At 36.5% G+C, this 11744-nt stretch overlaps 1 protein-coding gene across 1 annotated transcript in view; it reads right to left on the bottom strand.

Annotated features, from left to right (window-relative positions):
• Positions 1-11744, bottom strand: part of LOC102844647 (gephyrin-like) — a gene marked incomplete at its 3' end in the record, with an annotated part of 706808 nt that overhangs the window by 138322 nt on the left and 556742 nt on the right. Inside the window, exon 14 of the mRNA XM_006891835.1 lies at positions 10302-10394. Coding sequence (XP_006891897.1) covers positions 10302-10394 — 93 coding nt within the window. The remainder of the gene's footprint in view (positions 1-10301; positions 10395-11744) is intronic.

Genomic DNA, 11744 nt, shown 5'->3' with positions numbered 1-11744 from the left:
AAAAAAGAATCATGTATTACTTTTTGTTTATGCAATATACCCCAAATAACTCTAATGATAACTTCTTTATGTTTGCTATGACTTACTTGTCACTTAGGAATCTTTAATATTGACACATAATTTGTTGTTGCTGTTTTTATGTGCCATTGAGTCGCCTGCAACTCACAGCGACCTCATTTACAACAGCTCTAAAACTTGCTTAATCTCTTGCCAATTTTTTTGTCTCCTAGACGTCTATCCCCACTACCCCACTGACTGAATCAATCCATCTCATCGAGGGTCTTCCTCTCCTGTGTTGCCCCTTTACCCTCCCAAACATGACTTTCCTCTCCAAGGATTGATCCTGCCTTGCAACATGTCCAAAGTATGTCAGAAGAAGCTTCAGAATCCTTGACTCCAAGGAGCAGCTTGGCTTCTCCAGGATAAACTTGTTTGTTCTCCTAGCAGTCCACAGTATATAAAATACTCTTCTCCAGCACCACAGCTCAAAGACATCAATTTTTCTTCTATCATCCCTAGTCATTGTTCGGTTCTCTGATGCATAGCAAGTAATTGCAAAGACCATGGCCTGTTTCAGGCGCACCTTAGTGTCCAGACTGACATCGTTGCTCTTCAGTACTTTTGAGAGGTCTCTGACAGCAGACTTTCCCAATGCAATAAGTGTTGAATAAATGTTCAATAGATGAAGTGTTCAAAATATTCATTAAATAAATGCATGTGGATCCTTATGAAGATGGAGACATGAATGAACAATGTCTCCTCTTATTTTCTGATACAAAATGGCATATTTGAAATGTTTTCTATTTTCTGCTAATCTGTGCATATCTTTTTTGTCAAAACTCAAAAGTTAACAAGAATAATATTCATAAGGCAGGAAAGGATAGGAGAGAGGGGTAGTTGAAAACAGAAAACACAAGGAGGGGTGTTACGAGTGGTGGTATATGGTGGTGATTACAATCATTAGGGCAAAACAAAAATGTATATGATCTGAATGCAATGCTGATTTGCTCTGTAAGCCTTCACCCACAAATTATAATTTGAAAAACAAATAATCTCAACAGGAAAATTAAAAAAAAGCACACTGATAAAAAAGTTTACTAATATTCCTATTTTGTATATAGGATGGCCTGGTGGCGTAATCTAGAGACCTGGGCTGCTTACACAAAGCCTGTTCTTCTCTGGCTCTTCCAACTCACCAGCTGCTGCCTGAGTAAAGGATGGGAAGTCTCCTCCTGTGAGACTTGGAAACCTATTGAAGTGTCAGCTATGATTCTTAACTGACTCAATGGCAATGAGAACAAAACTTTTGTATGTATTTTCCTTATGCCTAAAACCTTTGAACTTAAGAGAATTAAAATCCCATAAATAAGAAAACAAAAACAATGCAAAATATCACAGTTAACATTACTATAGAGTCTAGAATTCTAAATAGAATTAATATTCTATGTAATTGAGATTATGTTATTATTTTGTCTACTCTAATGCCTTGTCCGTACCTTACACTCAACAAATAAAATTTGACTTATGACTAGGTTCTGGTGAATGACTAAAAATTTGGCATTTCCATACTACTTATGTGGAATGTTTGCCAACCAGGTTATACTTAGAACCAAGGTGCTTTTGAAATTCTCTTAAATAATTTTTTAAATGTTTATAAAGACATTATTTTCTCCCACGGATGAAAACTTTTAACTATGTAGAAAAATATGTTTCTGAAGTATCAGTAGCTGTCAGTGAGATTTGTTAAGAATAGAGTTTAGAAAGGAGACATAACTAGATGTAAAATTCTGGCAGCATTTTAATAGAACAGTCCCAAATGTTCTGGCTAAGGCCAACACCTAATGAGAATGAGTCTTGTCTGTGGGAATCTGGGGTGATACTTTCTTTGAGGTAAATTCTCTTTTTGTGGTATTCTTTAAAATTCTTCATTTTTCTTAATCAACTCTGCCTTTGTTGCTGCTTTTTAGCAAAATGGGTATAAATAAAGTTATAATCATTCAATGGATCAATAGGATAATAAAGACATTTAAAACTTCAGCCTTCTCAGTGGAAAAGTGCTGGGAGGCATTTTCATTTACACACAGGTAGGGCATGAATTTTCTTGGCTTCAAAACGTCTACAATTTTCCTGATCAGATCATCATGGGTGCTTTGACGTAAGCAAACGTACACATTTCTTGTTCTGGAAAATTAAGCTGAATAAATTCTATCTCATTTCACTTCATCCAGTATATACCCACAGTGACAGAACCTGGTCTCAGGTCACAAATTCCACTCTCAAGAGTGCCATCCTTTGCGCCATATTTCATGTAGCGCAGGTCTGTAATTTCTGGGTGGAACTCACTCGTCAGAATTTCTACAGATTGATCTGATAGACCGGAACCTGGGAAATCCAGCGTACAGTAACAAGTAGTCTGATTCTATACATCTCAATATTACACAATATGCGGCTATGAAAGGGAAACAGTACTAGAAACCTCTTCTTCTTCCTGGAAATTCCACTGTGGTTAACCTTGGTGAGAAGGTTTCATGAATTTCTTAATAAAAGAAGCCTTGAATGCAATCAAATCCACTTGGAATCTCTAGCGAGGTTCAGGAACCAGTGATTTCAGTAAGTGGGGGGAATATCCGATATCCTGTATATGGAATATCTCTTGGAGATAAACACGCTATTCTCACTAACTATAAAAGCTTCCTGCTTGTCAGTGTTTGTCACACTTCCGATGAATGTATACATCAGTTTTATTTATGTGTCAAAAACTGGAAATAATTAAAATGTTCATAGATCCGTGAATGAATAAACAATAATAATAAAAATATATCACACTTGGATCTTGGGATGGTGAGATGATCCCCAGAACCCTGATTTGAGTTGGCCTGCTTCCGGGGAAAACTTAACTTCCTGTGGACTCTCAGCCCTTTTGAAAAATTGTGCAGCTTCCATCACTGTGAGACTAGCAAATTAAACATCACTAAAATGCAATTAATGAAATTTCCTCCTGCTGCTGCCCCACTGCTAGCACTCCAACTCTAGGTGTTTAACTAAAGTTCCTTTCTTTCTCTTTTGTAATTTAAATTAACTGAAAAGATTAATTACATTTTCCCAGCTTTTTTTCCCTGGTGAGTGAAGGCTGACTGTGAGTCTGCTGGGAATATGGTCCAGTCTCTTGTAGTCTGCCTTCTCCATCACACAGCATCGAGCAAGCACTAGCTTGTGTTAAGCCTAATTCTGTTTCCAAAGGTAGCTACCACTTCCTTCATTCCTCTTTTAGAAACCTCTGCCCTTCAAGTTCTACTCTTTGTCCTGTTCAGCCACACATGCATATTCAAAATGCTAATATCAGTGCTTTTCACAGTAGCTCTAAATAAATGTCACTGAATAATGAGGCCAGAGATCCTCGAGGCAGTAAAGGGGCAAGCCTGGTACAGAGTCCCAGGGAGGTCAATCAATATCTGACAGAGCCTTTAAGTGAGCTTAATAAGCAAGATATTTTTGTTTTCGGGTTACTCCCCACCCTAGTGAAGATGTTCTGGGAAAGATATATTCACTTGAACTATGTTCTCTACTTTATCATGAACCTTCCCATTTGTTTATTGGTAGCCGTTTGTGATTTCTCTTTGCTGCTGCTGTTGTTGAATACTGTGGAGTCAGAACTGGGATGATCCTCAAATGGATTTTCAGAGGCTGTAAATGACATGGGAGGTGACCGCCCATCCTTCTGCAGCAGAGATGCTGGTGGATTCGAACCGTGTGCCTTTAGGAGGACTGCAGCTGCTTATCACTAAGCCACCAGAGCTCTCTGAATTTCTCATTAAGCTTTTTAAAATACCTTATTGCTGGCCATATAGAGGAAAATTCGGTTAATCAAGAACATACATACAAGTGTGTCTCATATTTGAGCATATAAATTAGCTGGGGATCTTGTTAAAACTGAATTTCTGATTTAATAGGTCAGGAAAAAGGCCCGAGATTTCACATACCCTCCCCCACCTCCTCCCTGTTTCTAACAAACTGATAGTGCTGGTCCATAAACGAATCCTTTAAGTTACAAAGCACTGGAAGCCTGGACTGAATATAGATAAATTTAGACTAAGAGAAAACTTGAAAGAATAAAAAATAAACTATCACAGGAAGATATGCAATTAGATGGTTAAACTTCATCTTGCACACTTTGAGCACGCTGTCAAGAGGCACCAGGAAAATGATGTCATGCTGGGAAAATGACAGTGAAAAGACCAATGACAGTGACTACAACAATGGTCTCAAGCATGGTGGAGATTGTGAGATTGGTGGGACATGGGGCAAGGTTTTATATGCTGTTCACAGGGATGCTCTGAGTCATCATTGACTTGACAGCATTTAACCAGCAGCAGCAACAGCAGCAGCAGCAGCACCACCACCATCACCACCACCATCACCACAGGAGGCCTGTAGTAAAGATTTTAAGACCTGAGGTAAAGATTTTACATCTTTAACACCAACGCTCACTATGATAAAGACAGGGAAATAATCACCACTCTCACTTGCTGGTATCTATTTAAAATACTCTATTAAAGAAATAGGCTTTTTAAAAAAAGCTGCCAGATATATTCTGTGAGCTTGCCTGGGAAATGGAGGGGTTGGAGAGACACTGTCACAAAAACACACACCTTAAAAATAAAGCACAATATGCCATTAGAAAAGAGGGAGGTTCCGATGATTTTTGGCAAAAGCATTCAATTCTCTGTCTACCCCTTCTAATTTTGACATTTCTACTGAAGAGCCTTCTTTTCTGTTTTTCTTTTAACTGTAGAATTTAATTTGAAGGAAATAATAAAAGCAATACAAACCAAGCCCTGATTCTGCAGTTGCAGAATTCACAATGTTTAATACTAGACCCTGAAGTTACTCTCAATGCCTCCCTTTTTCTACTGCCCACAGGACACTTTTAATCTTGTTAACCTCTTTCTTTGAAGATTCCTGGTTATATCATTTGATATAAAATTATTACAATGACTATTAATTATGAATTTCTTATACAAATTTACATTTAATAGAAAATGATAATTCTCACACAATAAAGAAACCATTTTCACTTTCTAGCCAAGTTACTTCTCTTTATATGTCTTCTGAAACACTGTGAAGGTATTTTTTTAAAATTTTTACAAATAATAACTTAAAAATATCATAATTTCCATATTAAATCTGGGTAAATTGAGGCCTGCTGAGTTAGAAGGACTCACAGAAGGCCCTAGGAAATACCTCTGACAAAGGGATAAAGCAAAAGGGTTAAGAATTTGTTTAACTTTGAAACTGTACTGACAACATGGATGATAGGCATGGGGCTATCATATCTGACACACACACACACACACACACACACACACACACACACACAAATGTTTTATAGGAAAAGGAGAAGGAGTAGAGAGAAGTCTGAAATATGAATTCATATCTACTGAAATTACAAGGAAGAAGTAAATCAGTTCAGCCATTTGAGATTGTAAATATTTTCATTGCTTCAAAGCAAGAAATTGGGCATAGTATAGATGGGTGAGAAGGTATTTTATATTCTCTACCATCATCTCCTAGGAGGAAATGCTCAATTATTTCTAGTATTTGAAAAGGAATTATAAGGGAGCTCTGGTAGCCTAGTGGCAAGAAGCTGCACTGCAATCCCAGAGGCACAAGGTTTGAATTCACCAGATGCTCTGCCGGGGAAGGAGGGACAATCTCCTCCTGTGTCAGTCAGATCCGATTTGATAGTACACACAAAAAAAATAATTAAGGGGAGGAATGATGCATATTGCATTGCTACATATGAGGGAGAGAACTGCTTAAAAGGGATATATGATTGGGTATTACTGTCATGACAGGAGTCCAGAGTGAAGGCTGTACAGTGGAGTGGACTCGGAGGGAGGGATTGCCTAACAATGAAAGAATTTTTCTTTTACTTTTCAAGAAGAGTGAATTGGGGGAAGGGAGCAGGGAGAAAAGTGCAACAATGAATGTCTGAAAACCCTAAGTCTCTTTAAATTTTCATTAAAATTAATTTAAAAAAGTAAAAATAATTAAAAAAGAAAAGGAAGTTTATTTTTTCTTAATAGAGTACTTTAAAGTTATTAAAATTAAATATGCCTATCTCTTCACATGATGAAATTCCCACATCATAGGCCCTGTCAAATGTGTTGGAGAAACAGCTGTGACTGATGAGGAAATCCTGAAACATTATTCTTCTAAAACAAAAAGAATTGGCTTTAAATGAAATAAGGTGTGGACCACCTAACATGGTATTTGAGTATTCATTTTAACCCTTTGGGTAGAAGTACAAGAAAATGTTAGTAGAGGCCAAACACTGAGATAATAGGTAACATAAAAATGTTCTTTTTCACTTTCTACAGTGCCCAGAAAAATGTATGTCAATCAAAATATAAAAAGGGGGAAAAGAAATTAAATTTCTATAAACAACAAGGATTTATCTTAATTAATATACTTTACATAACTGTATAGTATACACAGTTCTCAAAAATTCTGAAGGGATAATCTTTTTTAATTGAATTTTTGCAGGAAATCTAACTTGGAATATATGTTGCACAACTATATATTCTACACAGCTCTAGTTTGTTTAAAATATTATCTTTTAAAAAAATGATTACAAATAAATTCTGAAGAGATAAACCTTTCAAATTGAACTTTGTAGGAAATCTGCTCTTGAGAGATCCTGAGACCTTTTTGCCTTTATTAACACCTAAGAGACAATAGAAGAGTTCTGCTGGTGTAGTCCATGGGAGCTGCGCCGCTAACCCAAAGGTCACGCCTCTTTGGTGGTTCAAATCCACCAGTGAATCTGTGGGAGAAATACGGGCAGTCTCCTCTCCAGCATTCTATAACCTTGGAAATCCATTGACGTATCAGCTATGAGATGGTTCTGACTCGATGGCAATGGTACTAGTAGAGACAAGAGAATAGAAGCTCATATCTCTCCACAAGAGGGAATGAAGACATAAAGAAGTTTATTCCCAATGAAGAGGGAAATGTTTTCAAAATCCTAAAAAGAAAAATAGAGTATTATTTTTAATTGTTAATATGAAACTTTCATTTTCTTTTTTCTGCTTTTATTTTTCAAAGGCACTCCTTCTTGAATGCAGTCCTATGTTTAATAGGTTACAGATCTTCCTGAAATGGTTCCACTTGATCCCTGCCTTTTCACCCATAAAAATGAATATTCTTTCTTATTATTTTTTGGAAGAAAAAAAAAGTTCTTCTGTATGTCTTGTTTCCTCAGTCACTTTATCCCACATACCTGAAAGCAGTGGTCCTCCAACTGGTTTAGAGTTATATCTCACATGTTTCTGAAGGGCACTGGCTAATGCTTAGTGACCCAGAGCAAGTTAGCAACCTCTTTACACCTAGAGGGTTAGCAATGGTCACAGGTGCCACTGGTTATTACTGGAAGGCCTAAGGCAAAGGCAGAGGAGAAGAAAAAAAGGGAGAATAAAGGGAATGGGGAGAAAGGAACGGGAGTCAAGGAAGAGAGGGGTGGAGAGAAGGAGGTACACGAAGTAGAGAGCGGTAGAGAGCCACAACAATTTTCTTAAGGATACTCTACCAAAATACTGCTTGGAGTGGTATTTAATGTAGAAGACACTCATGGATGCATTTACTAGCAAAGAAATGAAAATCACCTTAATTACGGAATATGGTAAAAAGGACTTTCAGGATTCCTAAATTTCTCTTCCTGAATTACTGACAAGGGTGGAAAGGTGTAGCTGAAAATTCCAGGATGATTTATCAGCCTAACTGCTACTTTAGCCCATGCCTTCTTGGCCACTGATGAGCTCTACTGCCTTGATTATGCCAATATATAGATATACCAGTCATTCCTGTTTCTACTAAGTATACACATAATGGCTACTTGTGTACTTCACTGCATCACAGATAATATCTTAAACATTTTATACTATGAGAAGTAATTCCAGGCATTTAATATATGTGTAAATGACTAAACCACCACCAGTCCAAAAAAGAAAAAGGTGAATGAAAGATACTGAATAGTAATTCTGCATAAAAATTTACTTAATAAATTCTACAGTTCCAGAAAGGTTCATTTATAGTTCATATGGGCTAAATGTCTTTTTTAGCTACAAGAAAAGCCAAGAACAATTATTTTTCCTCATTGAACTTCTGCTACCTCATGAAGGAAAAAAGTCACAGAACAATATTATTTTTCATAATAATTCTACCTTAAATAATTTATTTTCTCATCTTATTATTATGATCAAAAAAAGCAGACTTGCTCGGAACTTTGGTGTTTCATCTGTTATGGTTATTATACTCTAGATGTAAGAACATTTAATCAGTGTATAGTAAACTTATATGACTACAAATCATAAAATCAAAATAGGATTTCCATTTTTGCAAAAAAGTAACAAGAAACAAATGCAATTAAGGAATAAGAGTTGATAAGGCTATGAGAAGAATAAAATAACTTTTTTTCTGGACAATAAAATCTTAATCGCTGCAGAAAGGATAAATTTAGGAAGAAAACACGACATAAGAGACATCAGAGATGTGTGCTTTATGCTGTCATTCGGCCAATTTCAGAGGTCCTCTAACCTCGTGAGACCAAGTTATTGGATAAATGAGGTTCTTCCAAAATAATCTTGAAGAATAAACTAGTGGCAATTTAAATGCAAGGTAACTTTCTCTCTCATTTACGCAGAGCTTACACAGAAGATGAGAGTAATAATTCAAATAAATAGCCTTCTTTTCCAGAGATGGTCTGTGTAAGCTTGTTAATAAAAATGAAAATAAAAAGTCACTAATGGCAGGTGGTTCGAATCCACCAGCTGCTCTGAGGGAGAATGATGGGTAATCTTCTCCTTTGTGATTAACTGCCTCTGAAAACGTGCTGTCAGGTCAGGTATGGACTGGTTCCGACTCGATGGTAAACAACAACATTAAACATATCAAAATTATTGTGGTCACTACTATACTTATTTACATATGTATGTATGTACATAGCTAGATTTCACTATGGCTTTCTAGAGACTCAATTCTTAAAATAACCTGTTAGGTAAGCATTATTGATTATTATGATATTACAGTTGAGGAAATTTAGGCTATAAATTTTAAGCTTAAAGTTACAAAAATTGGGGAGCTCTGGTGGCCTAGTGGCAAGAAGCTGCACTGCAATCCCAGAGGCGCACAGTTAGAATCCACCAGATGTTCTGCCGAGGAAGGAGGGACAATCTCCTCCTGTACCGGTCAGATCTGATTTGACCACACACACACACACACACACACACACACAAAAAAAAAAAAAATAAAAAAAAGTTACAAAAATCAAACTGGAACTAGAAGCCAGACCACTGTGACTTTCTTTGAAGTCCTTAGCCTTAATAAGCTATCTGTAACACAAAATGATACTAAGAGTGTAGAAGCATGGAGGAGTAATGAATACATTTAATTACCAAAACAGAAGACCTTATTGTAATAGTTACAAGTAGCTAAAACAAACAAACAAACAAAACAGTAAAAGATTCCATAACTGATCTTTACAGAAGAATTGACCTGCTTAACAGCTTTGATAAACTGGGAAATTTTTCTTTTTGACATTTCAACTACATTAAATGCGAATTAACCAATGTTAGTGTCTAAGCTTTTCAGCTGAATTTTCATTTTGCATTCTTACACTGAACTTTAGTCAGGTAAATGTTACTCAATATTTATTTTATTAAGCTTTATACAACATCAGGCAATTCTAAGGGCTTGAGCTGAAGGTACCATCTGGGCTCCAGAGATTTGAAAGATGGCGTCTTCCAGGGAATTAGATGTTTACCTTATGATTTTTTTAAGAAGCTGTTTAAAAATGTTTTGGTTTAAAGCCATTAGATGGACAATATTACTTGATCTGTGTGTTGGGAATCTGCTTATATCTTCTCCTATCATATAAATTGGAAAGCAGCTGGAAATGTTCTTGACCAAGACTGTCTGCTACCTGGCACATATAGAGGCAGAGGGGTTAGACACTATATATAAGAGCAGAGGCAAAGGGGTTAGATAAAAGCTTTTTTTCAGTTCCTACATACTTATTTATAAACATGAACTTTCATGCAACCTGGCATTTTCATTAGAAAGTTTTAATGAAAGTTGTGTCAGAAAATACAGAGATATAAATCAATGTAGCTCCCAGGGAATGAAGTTGTTCTGAAAACTGTTGGGGAAGAAGATGCATCAGCTGTTGGGTGCCTGATCTGAGCCAAAAGTCTGAAAAAAACACATATGAGTCTGACAATACTCAAGAAAACAAAAATATTTACCTCGGACAGCATAGCCATCTTTTACTGATGCTGGGAAGGGGGGTAGGTTGTCTTTTGCATATACATCTTGAGCAAGTACTCGGCCCATTCCATCTGAAAAAAAGAGAAATGAAACAAATGTGAATATTGCGAACAGTGGGGTAAGCAGGCAGCCACAGATAAGATGGGCAGGGACCCTTGTCTGTCAGCTTGTAACTGGGTTCAGTGAGACCTTCTGATTTCTGTTTCCAGTAGCTCAAAAGAGAAGAAAGAGAGAGATCCTGGTGCCTGAAAGAAATGATTCATCTCAATATCTCATAGCTGACCCTCTTATAGGTTTTCAGAGGCTGTAAAAAAAACCCAAAAACAAAAACAAACCCCAAAAAAGAAAACAACACAACAAAAAATATGGAAGAGACTGCTTTTCTTTATCCCTTGGAGAAACTGGTAGATTTGAACCATCTGTCTTTGAGTGGGCAGTTTAATATCTCTACCCACTAGACTACCAATTTCATTCAACTTTTAGTATCACTTGTGAGATTATCTGAATATACATACAGACATCAAAGATTTACTCATGTATTTTAAAGAATCTATTATAAATTACTGATGTCTCATTAACCTTTTCAAACCCAAAATATTATTTTCTTTAAAAGGAAAGTAAAAAAATATTTTCATAGTCACTGGTCTAGAAATTTCACTTTTAGAATTCTATTGTAAGAAAATGAATAGATATTTGTTTATATGTTTAAATGTTTATGGCAGACTTTCTTCTATTTTTTTAAAAAATCCCAAAATACCTATAAACTAAGAATTTAAAGAAAGTTCTATCTTTATGATAAATTATTTAGTAGGTTAAAGTAGCGAGTTCTAGTGGCTTAGTGGTAAGAAGCTGTGCAGCAATCCCAAAGGCACTTGTTTCAAATTGACCAGCTGCTTTGTGGGAGAAGGTTGGACAATCTCCTCCCTTGTAATTTGCAGCCTCTGAAAACCCACAGGAGGGTCAGCTAAGGACAGTTCACACTCAACAGGAGACACCAATCAACCAACCAACCAACCAAGATACATGAATGTGCATATACACTGACATAGAAAAATTCTGGACACAAGCAAAATAGGACTGATGTGCAGGATGGATTTAGAAGAAGTCGTGGTACTAGGGATACTATACCTAATGTCAGATGGATCTTGGCAGAAAGCAAAGAATACCAGGAGAATGTCTATCTCTGCTTCATTGACTATGCAAAGGCTTTTGACTGTGTGGATCACAACAAGCTGTGGCTGACTCTAAGAAGAATGGGAATCCCAGGACATTTGATTGTGCTAATGCGAAACCTATACTTGGACCAAGAGGCAGCTGTCAGAACAGAGCAAGGAGACACTACATGGTTCAAAATCAAGAAGTGGGTCCGTCAGGGATGTATTCTGTCTCCATACCTTTTCAATCTTTTCATTTTTTTCTAT

Source organism: Elephantulus edwardii, unplaced genomic scaffold (genome assembly GCF_000299155.1).
Source record: "Elephantulus edwardii isolate Elephantulus edwardi_28Jun2011 unplaced genomic scaffold, EleEdw1.0 scaffold00104, whole genome shotgun sequence".
NCBI lineage: Eukaryota > Metazoa > Chordata > Mammalia > Macroscelidea > Macroscelididae > Elephantulus > Elephantulus edwardii.
The sequence above is the reverse complement of the archived record's forward strand: the minus strand, read 5'-3'. Positions and strand labels throughout refer to the sequence as shown.